This window comes from Dreissena polymorpha, chromosome 7, assembly GCF_020536995.1.
Source record: "Dreissena polymorpha isolate Duluth1 chromosome 7, UMN_Dpol_1.0, whole genome shotgun sequence".
NCBI classification, from domain to species: Eukaryota; Metazoa; Mollusca; class Bivalvia; order Myida; family Dreissenidae; genus Dreissena; species Dreissena polymorpha.
Genome location: NC_068361.1, coordinates 87,521,408 through 87,546,205, shown reverse-complemented (window position 1 = coordinate 87,546,205; position 24,798 = coordinate 87,521,408). Strand labels below are relative to the sequence as shown.

General features: G+C 33.5%; 1 protein-coding gene across 1 annotated transcript; it reads right to left on the bottom strand.

The window, feature by feature from the left end:
- Positions 1-35: 35 nt before the first annotated feature.
- On the bottom strand, positions 36-4,475 carry LOC127839900 (uncharacterized). The gene is made up of 7 exons (XM_052368293.1): positions 4,349-4,475; positions 2,805-2,975; positions 1,904-2,039; positions 1,277-1,327; positions 720-761; positions 379-453; positions 36-141 (listed from the first exon to the last, which is right to left on the bottom strand). The coding sequence occupies exons 1-7, from the start codon at positions 4,473-4,475 to the stop codon at positions 36-38; spliced, it is 708 nt and encodes a 235-aa protein (XP_052224253.1).
- Between the last annotated feature and the right edge of the window lie 20,323 nt (positions 4,476-24,798).

The window sequence follows — 24,798 nt, the reverse complement described above, 5'->3', positions numbered from 1 at the left end:
CTTCATAACAAAATAATAACAAATAACATAATAATCTATTCCTCATCAAATCGTGCCAACTGGGCCTCAAACAATTGTATTTGAAGCTCCAGCTTCCTCTTCTTCAAGGCATTAAGTTCATGTAGACTGCAATGACTGCAACTAAATGGATATTAAAAACATGGTATAATTATTTAATTTTTATTTAATTTTCAAAAACAGTAAATATTTTAATGGCTTCTTTTTTGTATAATGAAAAATGGTAAATAATGATGACACTTAAGGTTCAGTCAAATGATAACACTTTAGGTTCAGTCATCCATATTATGCACATGTTTCTGTTATCTAGATGCTTGTATAGAATAATTTATTATATTTTAAAATACATAACATACATACCATGATGGTGAAGGTTTGTCTGGAGGAGAAATAGTTGCGCTTCTATAGCCATTCTCAGCCATCGATGGTGTATATCTGGAATAAGTGCATCATGTCTAAAGTCAGATGTATTTACCATTACAATTTTTGATATTCAAGATATGTTGGTATTATATTAACATGTAAATAATGCCTTCGTCTGATGGCCAGTGTTTTTTTTGCAAATGATATGCATGTGCATGTATATATATATATATATATATATATATATATATATATATATATATATATATAAAATTTCTGTTTATGAAATTGCATGTAAGTTAATTGCAATAATAATGTTTTCATAATTAATGCCTCACCTTCTTTTCGGATTAAAGGAAACTGATTTTGACATCGCAGCACTAAAATTAAATAATATTAAATATCAATTATAGACCTATTCAAAATGTAATTTCACTTTGAAACATGTACAAAAATCATTGGTGCATTATTTCATTTTGTATGGCCCCGGATCGATAGATCGGGGATACAATGTATATTGTTTTTGTCCTGTCTGTCTGTCATTCTGTCCCAAAACTTTAACCTTGGGTAAAATTTGATAACTTTTGCAATATTGAACATAGCAGCTTGATATTTATCATGCATGTGTATCTCATGGAGCTGCGCATTTTGAGTGGTGATCCTTGCAAGGACCATATTAATTTGTCAGAATCATTCAGCAATGTTCAAAGTAATATAATTCAACATAAACTTGTTTAATTATTTGAATATTGACTTTTCACCATTCAAAATGAGCAGCTCCATGAGATACACATGCATGGTAAATCATGGGGGCATTGTGTTTCTGACAAACACATATCTTGATTAATTGTGTTATAAGTTCAAGCTATCATCAATTGTGTATTTTAATGATTACCTTGAAGTACACATGGTCATGTTGATTTCAGCATCTTGCTGGTCATCATCACTGTAAGCATATTGACAATATGTTTTTTTTTTAAATCAACATCATTTGTTTCAATAATTCAAATTTGTTGTTACATTTTAATTGTTTATTTATGCAATTGTTACTTGTATATGAATTGTCAAAATATTGTGTTTAACATGCACGTTCATTACTTTACCTGTTGACATGTTTAGATAAGAGATACTCTTATTTATAAATTGAAGTGTATTGGTTGCCTTAATAGTTCCATTTATTAAGTAATTACATCATTTGTGGTTATGCATATATGTTGAAAGAGTCGCTGTCATGATTTATTTATTTTAAATAAATGAATTTAAAAACAAAACAAATAAATTGTTCAAACACAAGACAACATTACTAATTTTGTTATTAACACTTGTATTTATATTAAGCAAATATCAGTTATATACTTTATTTACACAAAATTATTATAGCATTATTTTAAGGCTAACATCAAAGCAATTCAATTATGGTATGCTACATTTACAATATGTCAATACGTCACTGAAAGAACTTATTGTAAGAGTAAATGTTCTAATTTTTGTATGCATTTTAATGTTACTTTAAACAAATTACCGCATATCAGTCAATTGCAAAATAGAGGTGTCTAGGCTGCTGGGTCCAATACCCATTATGTCAACTCCCTCTTTTCCAATTACGTTCATCACAGCCTCAGTGAGGATTGTGCATTTTGAATTAAACGGAGGACTGCCTGTAATATTTTGAGTATTATACAATAATATGCACTCAACAAAACATAATAAAAAGCAAAACATAAACAGTACTAAGTGATACTTTGACAGGTGCACCATCAGGAGAGAACGTTTAATATAGCCTGTGATCCAATAACAAAAATAAACAGCAAAATAAGTTGATTGTTATTATAATTAAAATTTAACAGTTCTAGTAAGCTTTTTTTTCAATTATGGTCACAAAGAAATGACTATATAATATTATTTATTGCCATTTTACAAAAAAATATTGTTTTGACAAACTGCATTAATAAGTTATGTTTATAGAAGTTAATATTCAAATAATTAAACAAGTTTATGTTGAATAATATTACTTTGAACATTGCTGAATGATTCTGACAAATTAACCCGTTTACGCCTAGTGGAGTCTCCCATCCTTCTAAATTGGATCAATTTATTTCCAAAATTAGGGATGTCTAGTATATTTATTTCTATATTTAAAATATTTCTTACATAAATTCATTTAAGCAAACAGCCCAGACCCTGATGAGACGCCACATCATGCGGTGTCTCATCTGGGTCTACGCTGTTTGCCAAGGCCTTTTTTCTAGACGCTAGGCATAAATGGGTTAATATGGTCCTTGCAAATTGTATAGTTTCCATGTTATGCTTGTAATGTTGTTTTATATAAATTATTTAACAAATACATCAACTTCCACAACAATAAATAAAGTTGTTCCTTTTATACTTGGTAAAAGAAAACAGCCCTAGTTAAAGTTTCATACCAGTCAATGTCAGCATACGCTGATGATCCTGGTAGATGCCTCTTTGTGTAGATGTGAGGTTCTCCCATTTTTTCTCGAGGTCACTCCCTTTTCTGTGGGGCCCTGTACTATTGGCGTTAAATGTAGTCTCCACATTTGACCACATTTCCTTTTTTACAGAGCTAGAAATTTCTGAATAAAAGACAACACAGAACTTAAAATATATACTTTGTAGTGGGCTTTCTCTGATTTCAATGTCATGTTAACCCTTTCAGTGCGGGAACCGAATTTTGAAGGCCCGTGCAACCAGTTTGGATCCAGATGAGACGCCACAGAACGTGGCGTCTCATCAGGATCCAAACTGTTTGCTTTTCTGATAGTATTCTTTGAAAAAAATCGAAGAAAATGCTAATTTTTGAAATTTAGCAGACGACAAATTTCCCAGCATGCAAAGGGTTAATGTTCACTTTATACTGTGTTTTTTATGTTTAATTTGAGGATATATTTCATTCTTTTTTCCAGTATTATATCCACTTTGATAAGATGCTTATCCTAATCAATAATATCATCAAAAAATTATTTAAATTTAATTTAAGTATTGCCTTTAATAAGGGATACATAACAACATATTGTGTCAACACAATAAAAAACAATTGCTGTTGTTGTGAAACACAATGCCACCTACTGCGCCACTTAAAGCCATAAATGTGACCTTAGACATTATGTGATCACATTGACCTTTCACTACTCAAAATGTACAGCTTCTCGAGATATACATGCATGCCAAAATATCAAGTTGCTATTGTCAATATCGCAAAAGTTATGACCAAGGTTAAAGTTGTGGGACAGAATGACAGATAGACAGGCAAACATTTTGAAAAAACAATATACCCCCGATAATTCAATCCGGGGGTATAAAAATCAAATTAGATACAGGGTAATATACTTTATTTTGTGAAACGCATTGCAAGCAAACATTCTAATTGTTAGTTATTGTGCACTCAATGATATTAAAACAATTGTATCAAATGCAATTAGACATTGATAATATTAATGAACTTTCATAAATTGAATAACAACAATGGCTTAATAGTTAATACATAAACGTCAATACAGCCATTTGTCTTCCCCAATTAGGAAAAGTACCTTACCCATTTGGAGAAATTAGTGCGAAAAATCCTGAAATTGGGAAATTTCGCTTCATGAAATCTTCCAATTGGGAATGATAGGGTTTTTTAATTGCTCAATGGTATCAAAAGCAAAGTAATAATTTTATTTGTTAACTTGCAGATAATGCTCTTTTATGGAACAAAATTGATGGCATTTGCCTTCCGTTTGGGAAATTTTCAGACAGCAATTGTAGTTTTTCTTCATTTGGGAAAGTACCTTTTACGGGTACATTATAAAGCAGGGGAATAATCGCTGCCATAAAATACTTAATTATGTTCATACTTTAAAAGGCAGTCATAAAAAATATCTGCAATTAAAGTGTTTGGATGTTAAGGAATAAACTTATCGAAAGTAATTAATATACCGGTACGATAAAAAATTATAATAACACTTACGGCTGGTAAACCTATGTCTGTCCAGTTTATGCCTGGACATACCGAAGTTCATGTACTCTTCACCCATCAAATGAGCGAGGAGGGTGTTTTCTTGTAATGTAACGTTGGGCGCTCGTTGTTTCGCCATTTTTTTCCAACTATCGTCTGCATTCACTTCCGTGTTTTTTCCAAATTTGTGTACATGTTTGTTGTTGATTAAGAGATTGACGACAACAGCATAAAATCGATACAGATATTTTGTGACAGCTGTTTCGACAGATGCCGGAAGCGTAAACCTCTTACATTATGCACTTTTTATATTATTTATTCATCATCTACACGTAATATTAAGATTTTTCTTATCAACACATTTGTGCGCTAATAACATTCCGCCATTTTGCGAGCACTTTTTAACGTCATGTTCTAAATATAGTAATATTTTTGGCTTGACGATTCCAGTTATAGAATTATTTTTAAACGAAAACGCATTTATTTTTCCTAAGTATTTAAGGACAAATCTTACTTTAGGTTCTACCTAAGGGACTTACTTAGTAAGAAAGTTAAGGAAATTTTTGCCTTAGGTAAATTCTTAGATAATTAAGGAAATTTTAGCCTTAATACTTAGGTGGTTGGTGAATACGGGCCCAGGTCTCAAAAAGTCAACGTATTGATGAGCAATTCACAAAATGTTTGACAAACGATACTACTGTCGACCAAATATATCCAATTAACTTACCGTTACTCCAACAATTTTTTAATAATACGGTTTTGGATAAATTGATGAAAAACATTTCGTACAATGATCCAATAAATGTATTATTACCGGTTTTTAAAACTTTCGATCAAAACACACAGGATATATTAACTCGGTCGCACAAATTAGAAATTGACATGCAAACCTTTGTGAAAAGAGCAAAGAAAAACCAAATTGTGTACCATAGCCTAACTGAAGCAATGCTTAACGGTGAAATCTCAATTGAATCAGGTTTATGCACTTTTGATATAATTTCAATCATAGGTATATTACTCACAATCGGAAACACGCTCATGTTGATATTTCTTTCACGAAAAATTCGCATTCTATTAACTGCAATTACACTAATAAAACCAACAGCGGCACAACATCTTAAATACGACAATCCCACCACACTATCACCACTTCAGGAATTTACCAACAGTCTTAATGAGTCTCTGAAATATGAACATTTTCTTGTCTTTCTGGCCATGATTCACGTTCTCTTGCTAATAACAATCATTCGCAAATTGCAAATATTCAAACGACAACGTGGCACTCTTTTGATTTTACATATATCAAATGGTTTAAATTGTATTGATATCAACATCGCCAGTTCGGTTTCTTGTCGATCAGAATGGATCATTGACTTACCTGTCACCCTGAACATAAACAGCATACGCTTTGGATTGTTTCCAAAACTGCTCATTAACACTACGGAAATTTCGTTTCGGAACACTACAGGGGATATAATAATGGAAATACCATCTGCTCTGTCAATTAGCATTTATCAGTACATCAAACTTCGACAAATGCTCAACACAAACTATCACAGTGAACTATTCTTGGTCCATAACGGAATTAAGGAACGTACTTAAACGAACTTCAACTTAAAAAAAAAATAAAAAAAAATAAAAAAAAATGGAATAGCATTACTGGAATAGCATTAGTTATCACTTTGTCATCATCATATTTGAATATGTTATAACTTTGATGTCAAATTTTGCATGGATTTCAACTCTGACGTCAATTATTCAATGTTAGATTTCATTTTTTTTCCATTTAACCATTATAAATACTTTGAAGATTATTGAAATGAATTAATTTAATCTTCATTATTAAATACTACATTTTACATGTTTTCTCATATTAGATGTCAATCGTTACATACTTTGATTTTATTCATTACATACATGCTTCATATAAAAAAAAGAAAAATTAATACTTTCGCTGTTCTCATTTCATGCGCACGCGACAATACATCATTCATATAAATATAGTGTGTATTTCATAATTGTGTTCTTAAATTTGTATTTTCATTGATACTCTATTGTATATATAATATCATTTTATCGTTACATTTTTGGTTCCCTATTGTCAATTTTACATTTCATTATTTTTATAAAATGGATATTGTTATTAACATTTCATTTTTTATATTGTTCTCTAATTATTTCAAGTTATTATTTAAATACAATGGCAACTCTTCTAGTAATTTATACATTTCCCTCCCTTTAGATCACCATCAACTGCATCACATAAAATACTTTTTAAATACTTTTCTCAAACTAAGAAAAATCCATAGACGTACTAAAAAGTTACTATTTACCCACATGTTAAATAATTCTAACATTTCATTTTCAAGCTTAATGTTTGCTATAAACTACTTCGACATAAATATACTCTATTTTCAAATGCTCGACCATCTACTTTATGAAATCCACCCCCTTAATTTTCAAATCTGCCAAGCAATTATTTTAAGGTTCGGATCAAAATCCCAAAGATCCATAATAGCCCACAAAAGATTTCTTCAATCAAAATTTCTATCTCCCTCGTTATACGATTTTTCCATTACAGACATCTTAAATGCAGATCTTAAACAAATCAATAAATTAATGACTCAACATTTTCGCTTTTACAAACAATCCCTTAAATGCCAATCGATCCCTATCGATTTTGACGACACATATTGTCGAGTTTGTCATGCTTCGCTGAAAAATTGTCGACCAAAATTCAAAAAACTTGATACTCTTGCTCATTTATTATTAAGTCGAACCCCTTGTTGCCATACACCCTATCATATCTTCTGCTCCTATGACACTATACAAAACGGATTCAAAATTTGTAAATTATGTCTCCATGCTGTAAAATGTATCAACTGGGAATTATTTCATAATAAACCTTGATCCATGTACATGTATATGTATCTGTAAATAACACAGTATATGTTGGAACCCAAATGAACATACTAAAAAAAAAACAAAAAAAAACATAAAAATGTATAACTAAATGTGACTATTAAAGTCACCTATGCTAAACATTAACTTACAAACTTTTCAATTGTATAAATAACACTTGATAATTCTTTTGTTTTCCAACAAATACTAACATGTATATAGACTGCTTTGTCATTCTTGTGCATTTCAATTACGTTGTACTTGATCTTTGTCTTATTGATGTTTCAAATAATGATTTTAGTATTGATTCTCTAATATAGTTTATTTGAAACCCTGTTTATATTTGTTGTTTTGTTATAGACACTTCAGGCGGAGTGTACATTTAGAGTTGTTGTATTTTCATTTACGATTAATGCATGGTGTGTTTACGAATTCTTTTTCTATTATCTATATATTACATCTATTTCGATTGTTGTTAAATTTGTTAGATTCATGTATGCATATTATACAGTTAAATGTTCTGGGATTGTTTTAAACAGCAGTTAAATTTAAACAGCCCATATATTAGAATAGGAATTCTAATTAAAAAGAAGGAGGGGAAGATGTTATCCAATTAAAATCACAATCTTATGAAATATTTGTAATATTTTAATTTTCACTTTAACTTATTTAATAATTTTAATTAATCATAATTAATAAAGTTTTAATTAATTTCAATTAACAAAATTTTAAAATAACTATTGCATATTGTTTAAAATAACTAGTGCATATTGTTTAAAATAACTATTGCATATTGTTTAGAATAACTATTGTACATTGTTAGAAATACTTAAGGAATTGTGCAGATCATATCACGCATTAAGCCCAGTTTTCACAAAACCACACCGGAATACTTTTTTGTGCCAGGCGAGCTACAAACTCTATCATATTGATGTACTATAAGAAAACAGCTTACTAAGCCAACAAAGAATAGCACATTCCAATCTAAATTGTTTACCAAATCAAGAACGCAAACGTAAGCAGTAGAAACTTCTAGAAAGTTCCATGACCAAGGGTTAACAACTTTGACCCAAACAAAATAAAAAAGTAGGTGAATCAGCGTACCACGTGAGACCACATAGGATCACGTGAGAAACGTATTAGGAAAAGTCTGATCAGGTTTCAGAAAGTTGCATCTGAAAGGATATTTAAGAAAACACTGTGGGCGACTCACCACAGTGTTTTTCTGGATATTACAGGTGAGCTGTTGCTACTTATTTATTTTCAAACCTAAATTATTGTTTGCTGCAAATAAATATATTCATACTTTAATTATTGTTTACTACTTTAATTTGTTTCAGCTACATTCAATGTAGAGTATTTAGGAAAGTTGTTTGACTGCACAATATCCAAATAAATATATATTGTGTATTTATGATAATTGCTATTTTATAAGTATCATATTAGTTAAACAAATAGCACTGTCTTCTCATAAATAAATAATTTCTTTATTTTATGATTTAACAAAATAATGTTAATGCCTGAAAACTGTTAGTGAAATTGAACAATATTCTGTGTGATTTATTAATATATATTAAGAATCAATATCGTTGCATATGTACGTATATATCATAAATGATATTTATGCATGCAAATATTTATCTTGTTTAATAAATTAACACAGTGTTTTTCTGGATATTACAGAGAATAAAATGGGCTGTTTACACTGTCGACTTCTTTGATTATTTACATCTATTATGGATCATAGAATATTAGCGCTTAACGCTAATTTGCATAAATTGAAGAATGGTAACATTTAATGCTAATTGAAAATGAAACACTACAAATACAACATTCACTAAGACCGTAATGGACAGAATAATTAATTATTAAGAACTAAATAATGTATCGTACGTAAATGAAGATCCCGTTACCAATTACATTAAATGGAAATAATGAAAACTTCAAGAAACATTGAAATAACATTAAAAGCACGTACGATAGCGTTCTCAGTGTATTCTATATCATACGTCAAATAAATAATACGTTGACAAAAATAATTAAAAAAGTTATAGAGAATTTTAAAACGTACGTCATGTTTTTATAACATTCAGATGGTTGCAAATCAGTTTAGGTAAAACCATATGATTGAATATGAACAAAATTTAGCTTTTTTTCGTTTAAGACTAAGTGACGAATTTTTGCATGTGAAATGTTAAACATGTAAAATAATTTCAGATATGTCTTACAGACCTTACATAGCTTTATAATCGTGACCTGTTAAATCGCCTTTGTTATTTAGTTGATGTTGACGTTTGTTTGAAAAAGCGCGATATTTATCTCGAATGCGTGAAACAAGCGACAAATGAACAATTCTCATTTCACCTTTGACTTTTTTAGTCAATGTGTGAGTATTCCGCACATGAGCAGACAGATGGACCCGCTTTACTTCCTGTTCCTGATGAAAGTGAATAATTTTGGTTTCCGTGTAAGCGGTTTTGATGAAGCACAGACGATCGGAGAAGACGGCAAACTCTCTCAGGGCCCTAACGCTGTTTTGTCCATGCTTGACTGGGCGTTTCGGCACCACAGTGCTCCAGGTTCAGCATTCTCCATCCACGCCGATAACTGCCTAGGTAGGTTGATTGAATGCCTTATATTGCTGTCTCGTATTTGATCCATCTTCAGGTATCCCCATACACCAATAAATGAAAAGAATAACAGTTTTATATTTAGCGATGTTATAAACTGTTTAATTTTAAATTTCAGGACAAAATAAGAATCGTTTTGTCATAGGCTACTTTTTGTGGCGAGTGATGACGGGTCAGAACGCGACGATACAGTACCTTATGCAAATACCAGGTACGTATAACAATATGTAGATACTTGAGATTATTGGTTTTATTAGTGTTTTGTTTTATGATAAACAGCACAGTGCTCACTTAGGGTTCTACATGTATTTCGATCCTTGAATAATTATTGTGCAGTTAATTTGTGATGTACGGAAATTGGGATTGAGGAAGGATTTACAACTTTAAATTCGCCTGAAACTATACGCATACTTGTTAATGTTGGGAAAAAAAACGCAGCCAGTTCTTTATTTTACAGGGCACGCTCGCAGCCACGTGGACAGTGGCTTTGCCGCCATTAAAAAACGGTTTAGACGTTGCGATGTCAGTACGGTTGCACACCTGTCGGACGTCGTGAATGATTCATCCAACTCCAACGCCTCCGTACAATACCCCCAGTGGCAGTGGGAGGATTGGCGCGCTTTCCTGCAGCCAAAGTTCAGAGCGTTGCCGGGCATTCGGTATTGATTGTTTACACTAAATACGTGCTGTATAGAGTCTTATATTCCGTATACTGATAAAAGCGACTCAAATAAAGTATCAGTATATTATATTGACTTTTAACATAATTATAATTGAATTGCAGGAAATATCAGTACTTCCGATATGAGCAGCGGTGTCCCGGGTATGTTTTCGCAAGGGAACGACATGGATCAGAAGAGACGACGATTCTTTTGACATCAGAATCCGGTTTCGTCGCAACGGAGAGACCACGCTCACAGCTGCAGGGTTGTCGGAGCAGCGTCGGGCTTACCTGACAAAGATGGTCTCCCCCTACGTATCCGCTGTGCATGGTGAAGTGTTAGTGCATCAGGAAGATTGTGATGTTTGATTAGCACACACTTCAACATACTCAACTTTCAGTATTGAGAAATAAATGTCCCAAACAATAATCATGGAAGTGGATATTGTTGCGTTTCACCACCTCACGGATTCATTTACTTTTATTAACTTTTTGTATTTAAATGGTATAGGTATATATCTTAATGTTACCGATAGTTACTTATGAGCAGTTGAAATGCTGTATTAAACAGAAAACACGAAAATATTAACTTGCGAAACAATGTTATGAACGCCGAAAATACATGATGTCAACGACGTCGTTTTAAAGAAATTCGTTCGTTAGTGTGTTTTTAAAGATTTAAATTCCGCATATTGTTTGATCCTTCACCGTCAAAAGAGTTGCAGATTTGAAACCAGGAGAAAAAAATCTATAAGAAAATGATAAAAAGTAAAAATCAAAAATTTTGTCATTAAGCCAGGTTTTCACATGACGCGATACATATATATATATATATATATATATATATATATATATATATATATATATATATATATATATCTGTTTACATTTTACAGACATGTGTATGTCAACTGCTCTTATAGTGAATAGTCTACTTTGGTAGGGATAAGTTATTGAAATTTTTGTGTTCTATAATTAAAATGTCAGGAGCCACTTTTTCCAACAGAGGGAGTATGTAAAAGGGTATTCACTCACTAATTCTTTAATAATACTAATCCAATCAAGACTGAGAGAGTATCAGTGTGGGTGCTCATTGATGAGTGAATGAAGTTACAAACACTGCATGTATACTTTTAATACAATGAACATATCAGGAACAGAAGCATTCTTAGCATAAAAGTGGTACATACACTTTGATACACATTACATTTCCCTATCAAAAGCATACAGATGTTATGTGAGATGTTTTGAGCTATAGAGTTTCAATGGTTTTATACAATAGTATAGTGGCATTCGTTCACAAAGTCTCTTAAGAGTAAGATGTGATTTCAAATTGGCATTTTACATTTGCCAGTACCTATTTATTCTAAGACTTAGTCTTCTGGTCGCTGGTGAGTGTACTTTTATTGTTCATATAAATACAGTGTATATATATTGTTTATTGTAATACAAATGTATTTGCCTGATTATTGTGTATTTCAATGCAATATGTAATTTAATATTGTAATTTGAATGTGTTATTCATAATTGTTTTTTTTTTAATTCCAGGCCATCATTGTAATCATTGTCAACATATTTATAATAAATAATATGTACAACCAATCCACTTTTGTTATGAATAAATGTATACGTAATAACTGCGCAGAGACCGTTTTCATCGGATGTTGGAGATAGTCGATGGACTTTATCACTGGCTGACAGTGACGCCTATTTTCGCGATCATCATTTGCACTAAACCAGTTCCGACATCGATCGGTTAACTCGTGGACCGATGTGAGTACATGTACATGTATGTGATTATTATTTTAATTAGTAGAGGGAAAATTAGGCTTCTGGGACAGAACCGTTTCCCAACCGTTTCCCAACCGTTTTCCATCCGTTTCCCATCCGTTTCCCATCCGTGTCCCAGGCAATTCTATATATAAATGTATAATATCTTTTTCAAGATATTATATATCCCCCAGGAAATTCTCTATATATATAAATGTATAATATCTTTTTCAAGATATTACATATTTCCGAAAAGTCAAGCTCGGGGCGGCATCCCATTCGCAAACGCGGCGGCTCGAGGACTTTTGACCACTACCATTATTCGTGATTTTTACAAAAAAAAAAAAAAAAAAATGAAAATGACTTAAGTATTTTTTTTACTATATAAAATGGATGACAAAACGGTACAAGAATTGATTCAACGGCGTATTCAGCAAATTGAAAATCCACCCCCACCAAATGAGCATTTAAATAAAGTTTTACAAAATTTCAACATGATCAAAAAAGAATGAATACTCGAAAAGCTATACGTTTAAAATCTAAGAAAAACAGTTGTCTCTATAAAAATCATCCTGTACTTGATTTTAAAAAGGATTAAGGTCCATTTCCAAACCCTCACTTGGGTATGAAAATGACTATTACAAGTCTATTAGGTTTTTATTGTCAACCCATGAATTAAACGATTCGGGATATCCAAGCCACTTGACTAACGACTTGTCCCCGCGTTTTCTAATAACTTTTTCTATTCTATATACTTCTTGACTTGTTTTTTGAAGTTCTTGTTCATAAAACGTACCCTGTATTTCCTCATCATTGTAATCAGTGATTTTATACGTTGGCGGATCTGTATATTGAACTTGTGACACTGTAAACACCTCCTCAGTCCATCTCGGTGTATATCCTTTTTCAAATATTCCCTTTTTCTTAGTTATTCTTACCTTATCGCCGACTTCAAATATTGGCTTACCGTACTTTTGTGGGTGTTTGGAGTACAAATTTACCCAAACAACACTTTCATTTTTTTTATCACTAGCATTATCAGGTGTCATTTTGATTGATGAATGCTTTGTGTTGTTATAGTCATTGACCATTTCATCTAAGACATCAACATATTTTTTGGTAGAGTTGGCTGAAAAGTATTTGAACATTTTTTCCTTCATTGTTCTGTTCCATCGCTCTACCACGGAACTTTTCTCTTCGTTTTCTGTGGAATACAACTCGACTCCCAACGCCATAACGTTTTTATTGTAGAACTCCTTTCCTTTATCGACCCACAACTTTTGAGGTTGTCTGTTTTTAAATATTTTGTTAAATGCTTCAGCAACCTCAACTCCGGTTTTACTCTTTAATGGAGCAATCCATCCATATTTTGAAAATACATCAATAACTGTTAGCAAGTATTTTACACCATTATTAAACTTAGCAAAAGCTTGCATGTCAACTAAATCCGCAGCCCAAATGTTATCAATGCCATGGGCAACGACTATTCTTTTTCTAAAACGTTTTACAACGGGTCTATGCAGTTCGACTGCGAGCTGATCAGACCATTTTATTTCTTTAGCCACGACTTTTTTTTCCCATTATAACCCAACCCAAACTTTGCCTTGGTAGATATTATCGGCTTTATTATACTACGCTCAATTCTTTCGCTGAGTGTTGGGTCTTTAATAGCATCCATTTGTTCAAGCATAATTTGATCAGCTACGTTTCTACCTGCTGTATCTGGAAAGTGTTGGTAAGCTAAATCATGAAGGTATGCGGCATTATCAACTCGATCAACTGGTTTACTCCAGTCTTTATATGCGCCAGTTGAAGTTAATCTTTCGTTTAAATTAGTTCCAGGTCCTGCAAAGTTCATTCCTGGAATATGCATTTCACCGGGAAATTTAGCCCACGGAAGCTTGACTTTACTCGTCACCTTATTCAACGTCGAAACCAAGTCTCCGCCAGTTTTAGTATGCATTTTTACAAACTGTGTTTTAACACAACCGCAAACGGAGCACTTTCCGCGAAGCATTGGTTTATTGTTCTTACTGACAACATTTTTTACATCAACCGTTTCAGTTTTGCTTTTGCACTTTACACAATACATTTTTTTTTATGAAAAAATAATTTATATTTAAAAATGGAAGTTACAGATCTTTCGTGGAATGACGTAAATACAAAAAGATGCAACAGTAGACTTTTACCGAGATCAATACGAGGTCTTATTATTGGTAAAAGCGGATGTGGAAAAACTATACTATTGTTAAACCTTTTACTTCAACCAGGCTGGTTAGACTACAACAACTTGCAAGTTTTTGGCAAGTCGCTATTTCAGCCGGAGTACAGAATTATTAAGAAAGCGTTTGAAGAAAAGCTGCCTAAAGAAGAGATTCTGAAATTGTTTGCCGAACAAGACTATATAATAGAGAATGACGTTTCACCAGCTCTTTTAGTTGAAGAAATGGCTAAAATTTTAGATAAGCCAGCTGATATTGAATGTAATTTTTTTGAAACGTCTGATGATGTACCTGATCCTAGAGACTTGACTAGCTCTAAAAAGAATTTAATGATTTTTGACGACCTTCAGTTGGAAAAACAAAACAAATGTGAAACTTATTACATAAGAGGACGCCACAGCAATGTAGACTGCTTTTATCTCGCACAAAACTACTTTAAACTTCCAAGACAAACAATACGTGAAAATGCAAACTTTATGTGTTTGTTTCCACAGGACATGAAAAATATTAATCACATCTACTACGATCACGTTTCAACTGATATGTCAAAAGAAGAATTTAGAAATTTTTGTAAAGTAGCCTGGGACCGTCCTCATGGATTTGCTGTTATAGATCTTACTAGTAAAAAAAATAATGGTAAGTATAGATCAGGATTTGACTATTTTTACATACCTCAATAATAAAAAAATATATATATAAAATGGAACGAGTACTAGAACAAATGTTGGCGGAAATAAAACAAATTAGAATTAATACCAGTCCGAAAAATTCTTTTTATATTATATTGCAGGGTAATAGCTCAAGAATTTGTACTTCTTTAGGACCACCAATTCAACTAGATGTAGACAAAACATATGAAATGGCCCTAGTTAGTTTGGAGACCTACTATTCATTTCCAAATATAGACTCTTCAAACAATAACTTTCGCTATAGCTATGACGACGGAAAAAATTATGTTGATATAAATATTCCCGAAGGTTCATACGAATTGGATGATATAGGCGATTACATTCAACGAATAATGAAGGAGAATAATCATTACAAATCTGACACGGACGAGTACAATATAACCCTAGAGCCGAACGACAACACACTCAGAACAGTACTAAATATAGCACCAAAGTATAAAATAGACTTTACACCTGCAAACTCTATAAGATCGTTATTGGGTTTTAATGCTAAAATATACTCATCAGGATATAATGAGGCTGAAAATATTGTCGAAATATTAAGTATTAGTAGCTTGAAAGTAACTAGTGATATAATTAGCTCATCATATGTTAACAATTCGACTGAAAACGTAATATACAGCTTTTTCCCTTCGGTTGGACCCGGGTATAAAATTATGGAAACACCAGCTAATTTGGTTTATTTACCAGTTAATTTGTCGACAATTTCGTCAATTGAGACAAAACTCACCGACCAGAACGGAAAACTTATAAATATGCGTGGTGAAAATATTTTTATTAAATTTCATATAAAAGAAAAGTAAAAAAAAACTTTTTTTATATCATATATAAAATGAGTCGTTTCGTAAATGTATCAGTAAATATAAGCGAAGGTCAGAAAGAAAAAATCAAAAAAGCTATTCAATTAGGAGCTCCCGTGTCTATTCGCCTATCACACGAGGATTTATCTGGAGAACACATGCTAGCCCTCACTCAAGCACAGATTAACAAAATGACAAAAGCTTACCAAAGTGGTAAAGGAGTGACGATTAAAATGTCAAAAACACAAATAGAACACAACAAAACAGTTGAAGGGGGATTTATTGGAGCTATTTTACCGATGTTGGCTACCGCGGGTAAGTTTCTTATGTCAAGCGTTTTACCAGGACTTGCAACCGGTTTGCTAACCGGCGTTGGAGCCGCAGCCGGTAGTAAAGTTGTCGACAAAATTAGTGGATCGGGTGTTTTGTATTTAAAGAAAAACGGAAGCGGTTGTAAAGTAATACAAGCAGGTAAAGGATTGTATTTAGCTCCGTGGAAGAAAGGTAGTTCGTTAGGACAGGGGCTGTATCTTAAATCTGGAAAAGGAATGTACATGAGAGCAGGATCAGGATTGCTACTAGGACCTAATTCACCATTTAGCAGTATTCCAATACTAGGGATGCTTTTATAAAAAATATTTACATATATAAAAATGCAAAGATATATGCCACCAATTCACAAATTTATTCACAAGCATAAACGACCAACACCAGCGGCAGTTAAATGGCTGCCACACGAGAATCTTGCACATCCTGCAAAACAACTGAATGGTAAATGGATTATTTCGATGCAGCAATCGCTCACTATTCAACCGAAAGAAGCACTTCCTATTAAATTAAAAATAGGTTTACGGCTAGTTCAAGGTGTTTGTTCGGTATCGCTCAAACAAAGTTTAAAGGAAAAGAAATGTAGTTTACTAGATGGAATTATTGCTGAATCTGTTGACGACATAATTGTTACAATTCAAAACAACTCAAAGGATGCAGTTAATATTGTTGAAGGTGAATCTTTATGCTTTGTTACACATCAGTTGCTTTAAAAAATATTTTTTCAAATATAAAAATGGAGTACAAAGAGTCAAAATGTATTGCTAAATTATATCCATCTTTACCACCAGTTGCCGTTCCGTCGGCTCCTCCAGAACCGACTAGCGATGAAGGAACTGCTCAGTCATACAGGCTTCAAAAGATAAACGAAATTCAAAAAGAAATTGCCGCAGAAAGAGACAAGCGTGCAAACTTGTCTAAAAAGTATCACAGAGGAGTGAGAGTTATAGCAGGAGTGGACAACGCTCTTGTTGTTTCTTCAATGGTGCTAGGTGCGGCGGGGATAGGAGTATTGAGCACAATCATTGCGGCACCAGTTGCAATAGCAATGGAGGGAGCTGCAATAGGTATAGGACTATTGTCTATCATTGGAGGTCAAACCAATAAAAAGCTATTAATGAAAGCTGAAAAACACGAAAAAATTAAAACACTTGCAGAAGCAAAATTGAACACAATAAGTGATCTTATATCAAAGGCATTGGCAGACGATCAAATTTCCGATAAAGAATACTCACTGATTCTAAGTGAACTAGACAAATTCAATCAGATGAAAGAAGAAATAAGATCTAAAATAAGAGTAGGTATAGACGAGGAAACAAAACAGTCCCTTATTGCGAAAGGACGTGAAGATGCAATTTTGTCGTTTCAAAACATGTTTAGTAAATCGAGAGAAAAACAGACGAACACCTCTCAATCAACGTAATTTTTAACGTATAAAATCACGTTAAAAATCACGTTAAAAATAACGTTAAAAATCACGTCAAAAATTACGTCTCAAATTACGTCTAAAAACATTATTATTTCTATTTAAAAATGTCGTTTTTAAAGATAACAGATCCGGAAAAAAGGGACACCATGGTGCATGAGTATCTTATGTTAAGAAATAAAATTCGTCAAGACTCTTTATCTGAAAAGCTAGGAGACATTGATCAACATAAATGGTACGAATTTAAATTCACCGGGTACCATAAATATCGATATCGGGATGTATGATGTATTTGCTCATCCTGCGGAATCGTACCTACTCATTGAAGGTAGACTAACTAAAGCTGATGGGAATGCATACGCAAACGGTGACATGGTATCGTTAACAAACAATGGGCTTATGCATTTGTTTTCCAATATTACGTATAAGCTATCCGATCAACAAATCTTCGTCTGGCTTAAAAAAAATTATTCTTTCTTATAAAAAAAGTAAGAATGTCGAGCGAAATATTAAATTTTACAGAAGATGAGTTTAAGGCGTATGAGTCTGTAAATGGTACGAATTTAAATTCACCGGGTACCATAAATATCGATATCGGGATGTATGATGTATTTGCTCATCCTGCGGAATCGTACCTACTCATTGAAGGTAGACTAACTAAAGCTGATGGGAATGCATACGCAAACGGTGACATGGTATCGTTAACAAACAATGGGCTTATGCATTTGTTTTCCAATATTACGTATAAGCTATCCGATCAACAAATAGAATCGGTGAATCATCCAGGACAGGCTACGACCATGATTGGATTGCTAAAGTATCCGGATGGTTTTTCAAAAGCGCAAGGACTCAATCAGCTTTGGACTAAAGATACGGCGACAACAGCTGCAGAAAACGCAGGCTTTGCAATCAGGCAGGCATACCTTATTCAGAAGCCTGACCCCAAGGGAACATTTTCGTTCGTTGTTCCGCTGAAACACATTTTCGGCTTTTGTGATGACTATGACAAGATTGTGTATGGATTTAAACATACGCTCGCACTTGTTAGAAAAACTGACGACGATGCCATATTTAAAGCAACTCTACCAGAGGATCAAGCAGAGATTGCGGCGGGTAAAGTAAGCATTGATAAATTGGCATGGTTTATGCCTATGATTTTACCTGCAGATAGTGAAAAATTTCAACTGTACAAATCAATTGAATCAAAGGTAACAGTACCCGTTCCTTTTAGGTCTAGACATTGCGAAAGTATTACAATGCCACAGTCTACATCGTTCAACTGGAGACTAAGTGTAAGAACTCCAACCGAAAAACCGCGATACATTTTGGTTGGATTCCAAACTGCGCGCAGAAATAATCAATTAAAAAATACATCGCTATTCGATCATTGCAAACTAAATAACATGTATGTGACTGTTAACAATCAACGATACCCTGAGGCTGATTACAACTTATCTTTTCCAAACCAAAAATTCTCACGAGCTTACTATGAAGCGGCTAGATTTAGCGAAAAATTTTATGGAATGGATCCGCTGGTAACACAGAGTAACATTACACCGGCGGATTTCAAAGACCTGTTTCCTATTATGGTGTTTGATGTCAGCAAACAAAGTGAGCGGTTAAAATATGCATCGGTAGAAATGCAAATCCAGGCAACATTCACCGAGGCTGTGCCGGCGAATACAGAAGCGTACGCAGTTGTTATTTCCGACCAAATGATAAAATTTACCTCTGACGGATCTAAAATGTATATAGTGATGAAATAATAAATTAGCTTAAGTTTTTTTTTTTATTATTAAAAAAATGAAGTACACAAAGAAAGTATTAATTAAAATGCTCGAAAGTATTAACGTTCCTGCTACGACTAATCAAAGTATAATGGAGTTAATGTTAATTGCAAAGGAAAACGGACTAGATTGGAAACGAGAAGATGTTGTTATACCAGAACCTAATGAAAAAAGACGGCGGGGCAGACCTATACAGTTTTCGCCTAAAGTAATTGTTAAGTTAACGAATGTTGAAACTGGAGAGGAAACAACCTATAACTCAAAATACCAAGCAATAAAAGCGCTTGGTTGTAATATAAAAAAGAGAAACAACGGACAAGTGGTAAATGGAATGAGGTATGAGGTCATGTTTTTATAAGCAAAACACATGCTTATAAAAAAATTGAAATGATCTATATATTTTTTTTTATATATATAAAATGAATAACAAAACTGTAAAAGAGTTGAAGAAAGCCGCAAAAGATCAGGGTCTGGGCGGATATGCGAAGCTCACAAAAGCTGAGTTGATAGCGAGGCTGAGCGGACACAACGATGAGGATTCGGGTGATGATGTATGGGAAAATGCAAGGGAGGATGCATGGGATAATGATGTATGGGAAAATGCGAGGGAGGATACAAGGGCTGAACCAGCTAAAAAACCTACTATGATAAATAGGTTATTTAATTGGGCTGTTAAACCTGTAAAGACTGCTGTAAAAAATAGCTATGATTGGGCTGTTAAACCTGTAAAGACAGCTGCAAAAAATAGCTATGATTGGATTATTACACATACACCAGAGCCTTTAAGAAAAGCAATAAGCGAAAAGGCTAATGCGTTTAAAGCAGAAGTCGAATCTATTTATAATAATTACTATAAGAAGCAGCAAAGAAGTGAAAGTGCCATTAAAATTAGTGAAAGTGCCATAGTAATTAAAGAAAGTAAAACTGCACTTAAACGTTTTGCAAGGCAATATGTTATTGATGGGGTTGAAAAAACTGATGCTCCAACATTTTTAGATATTGTTAAACCCGAAGTTGTAAAGTTTATGAGCAAACATCGTCAAATAAAAATGAATCTAGTGCTAGTGTGTGAGATGGAGCGGCATTCTATGGAACATGAAACTGGTGTAATCGAAAAAATACCCTTTGTTTCAAGAACTGAAATAGTATTGGAGGGAACTGATGTTGCTGAATTATTTACCCAAATGGTAGATAGAATTTTGGAATCGTTTGCAAATTTCCAAATGAAGGGAAGCAATTGGAGGCTAAAGTCCGTCATTAGACTGGAAATTAACACCGGTACGTATAAGCCGTTAAAAGGTAAATCATACATTCCATTGCCGAAAGAGTTGGCTGCTAAAAAGGCAATTATTAACATAAAGAATGAAGATGACGAATGTTTCAAGTGGTGCGTCACGAGAGCATTAAATCCTATTGTAAAACATTCCGAAAGAATAACCGAAGAATTAAAGAAACACGCAAAGTCGTTAAATTGGGATGGTATTAAATTTCCTGTTGCAGTGGATGAAAATGTAATAAGTAAATTTGAAAGAAACAACAACTTGAACATCAATATATTCGGTTATGATTCTAAAAAAATGAATATTTTCCCACTAATAATAAGTAAAAACAAAAGTGAAAAGGCTATTGATTTATTGCTGATTTCAAATGGAAAAACAAAACATTATTGCTTAATTAAAAATTTTAACAAATTAGCTTCAGGGCGAACTGAAACCAGTCACAATAAAATGAATTATTGTAAAAGGTGCTTAACAGGTTATCGAACAGTTGAGGGTCTTCAAAAACACAATGAATATTGTTCATTACACGGCGCACAAAAAATAGTGATGCCGGCAGAGGGAGCCAAAGAGTATTTCAAGCATTACTGTAGATCAATGAGGGTTCCGTTTGTAATATATGCAGACTTCGAATCGTTTATCGAGCCTATTAGTTCTTGTAATCCGAATCCTGCGACGTCGTTTACACACAAGTTCCAAAAGCATACGCCTAGCGCGTTTTGCTATCACGTGGTATGCTCTGATGGTTCATTGTATAGTCGAGAGCCAGTTGTGTATTCAGCTAAGAATCAAACAGATGATGTCGCGCAATTATTTGTTAACTCGGTTGAACAAACCACTAAGGATATTTACAACAAATTTAAATTTTCCGCGGAAAAAATATTCACAAAAGATGATCAAGTTAAATACGATGCTGCAACCACATGTTGTATATGCGAAGGTGACAAAGGCAAGTTTAGGTTAGAAAACAACACTGATAGCTATACAAAGGTTCGCAATCATTGTCACTTGACTGGAAAGTTTAGAGGAGCGGCACATTCAAAGTGTAATTTAGGGTATAAAATCCCTAAATTTTTTCCAGTATTACTACACAATCTTTCTGGATATGACTGTCATCTATTTATTAAAAAGTTAAGTATTGGAGGAAAAATTAGCTGCATTCCAAATAACGAGGAAAAGTATATTTCGTTCAGTAAAAAGGTTGTTTTTGACACGTATACAAACAAAAAAGGACGGAAAAAGCCTATTTATCGTGATATTAGGTTTATCGATACCTATAGGTTTATGCGATCGAGTTTGGATGATTTATCAGGAAATCTTACCGATGATCAGTTTCATGAATTGGCTAAGGTCTATAGCGGTAATGAGTTTACACTCTTGAAACAAAAGGGCATCTTTCCATATGATTATGTGAGCTCTGTTGAAAAACTCGCAGAAACGTCATTGCCCCCAAAGGAAGCATTCTACTCAAAGCTCTCGGGTGAGGCTATTAGTAATGATGATTATGAATTTGTAAACAAAGTATGGAAGGCTTTTGGCTGTAAATCAATAAGAGACTACCTTGAACTCTACATAAAGAGTGATGTCTTGCTGCTAGCCGACGTTTTCGAAAACTTCAGAGATGCTAGCAATAAATACTATAAACTAGATCCGGCATGGTATTATACAGCGCCAGGACTATCTATGGATGCGTGTCTTAAGTTGACAAAGGTAAAACTTGAGCTTATAAACGATTATGACGTGTTGCTAATGTTAAAGCAAGGTATTCGAGGTGGGGTTAGTACAATTTCAACGCGTCTTGGTATTGGAAACAATAAGTATATGGGCAATGATTATGATGAAAGCAAAGACTCATCGTTTATCATTTATCTGGATGCTAACAATCTCTACGGGTGCGCGATGAGTAAGCCACTTCCAACCGGGGGGTTTAAGTGGATGAATGAAAATGAGCTTAACGATTGGAAAAACATTTCATGCACAGAAGGACAGGGGTGTATTTTAGAAGTTGACTTGGAATATCCTGATGAATTACATAATCTTCATAATGACTATCCATTAGCCCCTGAAAACATTATACCTAAGGGATCAAAAGTTAAAAAGCTTATTCCAAACTTGAACAACAAAACCAAGTATGTAGTACATTATGAAAACTTGCAGCAGTATGAAAAGCTAGGGCTCAGAGTTACCAAAATTCACAAAGGAATTAGGTTTAATGAAAGCCCATGGTTAAAAACATATATCGACTTGAACACTAAATTGCGAACAGCTGCAGCTAACAACTTTGAAAAAGACTTCTTCAAGTTGATGAACAACAGTGTGTTTGGAAAAACAATGGAGAACATCGAAAATCGTGTTGATATCCGATTGGTTAATAATAATACTCAGGCGGAAAAGCTCGTTGCAATGGTTAATTTTGACCGCATGACTATATTTGATGAAAATTTAATAGCAGTACATATGAGAAAAACCAAGTTATGTTATAACAAACCCATTTATCTCGGAATGTCTATTCTAGACTTGAGCAAGACAATCATGTATGAGTTTCACTATAATTACATCAAGGCTAAATATGGGCAAATGGCCAAGCTATTGTTTACCGACACAGACAGTCTTGTCTACGAAATTAAAACTAAAGATTTTTATGCAGACATTTCAAACGATGTTGAAAGACTGTTTGATACAAGCGATTATCCAAAAGATCACCCCTCAGGAATTAAAACGGGTGTGAACAAAAAGGTTATCGGAATGTTTAAAGATGAGGCAGCTGGAAAACAAATAGAGGAATTTGTAGGACTCCGAGCTAAACTGTATTCTTGTAAAATGTATGAAGGAAAGGAAAACAAAAAGTGTAAGGGGGTAAAAAAGAGCGTTATCGAAAACACCATTACGCACAACGATTATAAAAACACGCTGTTTTCTCGTCAAGAAGTGCTAAGACCAATGAACGTTTTCAGATCATACGCGCATGAAATATATACTGAAACGGTCAATAAGGTAGCTCTTAGCGCAAATGATGATAAGCGTGTTATACTAAAAGACGGTATTCATACAATGGCTTATGGACATAACCTCCTAAGAAAAAAACAAAATGAGCAATAATCTCACAGACAATCAAAAAATAATAATAAAAAAGTTTAAGAGCGTGGGTGGGCGTGTTGCCCCCAACATCCCCATATACAGCACGTTCTCAAGCACATCACAACTTATTGATGTCGCAAAGCAACTAAAAAGCTTAAACGTTAGAGTAAGGTATGTGCGCGACAATTATCCCAATATGCCGGGAACACACTGGACGGCATGAATCAAAAACAAAACATTAATAGCACTATATAAAAATGAGTTTTAATACTGAAAAGTATATTAATGTTGAAGGAGTTGTCTTACCAAACGAACCTCTTTCCAATTTCCAGTTAATAGATGCCGCTAAAAAGTTAAAAATTAAACACTTTAGGGGTGTCTATGTTCGCGATGAACTTCCGAAAAGCCCTAAAAAGGAAGAGTGTGGAATTCTAAATCTATGCGACTCGCGAGGAAATGGTACACACTGGACTGCATGGATCAAAAAAGGTCATGAAAAACTGTACTTTGACAGTTATGGGTTAGCACCGCCTGTTGAACTCGTCAGCTATATAAGGAATCCTGTGTATTATAATAGCGAAAGAGTACAAACGGATGGTGAGGTATTTTGTGGTCACCTATGTCTTTACATTCTTAAACAATGTGAAAGCGTAAGCTTACAACATGTGATAAACTCATTGTATTAAAAAAAATGTGTATATAAAAATGTCTGTAAACAAATTTGGTCAAACAAACGTCGGATCATCGCAAAGAGTGATTTCAGGAGGGGTTACATTATCACAGGCCATTAATACGTTCTTAAGGCGAGATGGTAGAAATGCCGCTGACGCAAATATTAATATGGATTATCACAAAATAATCAATGTATCGGATCCTATGAATGCTCAGGATGCT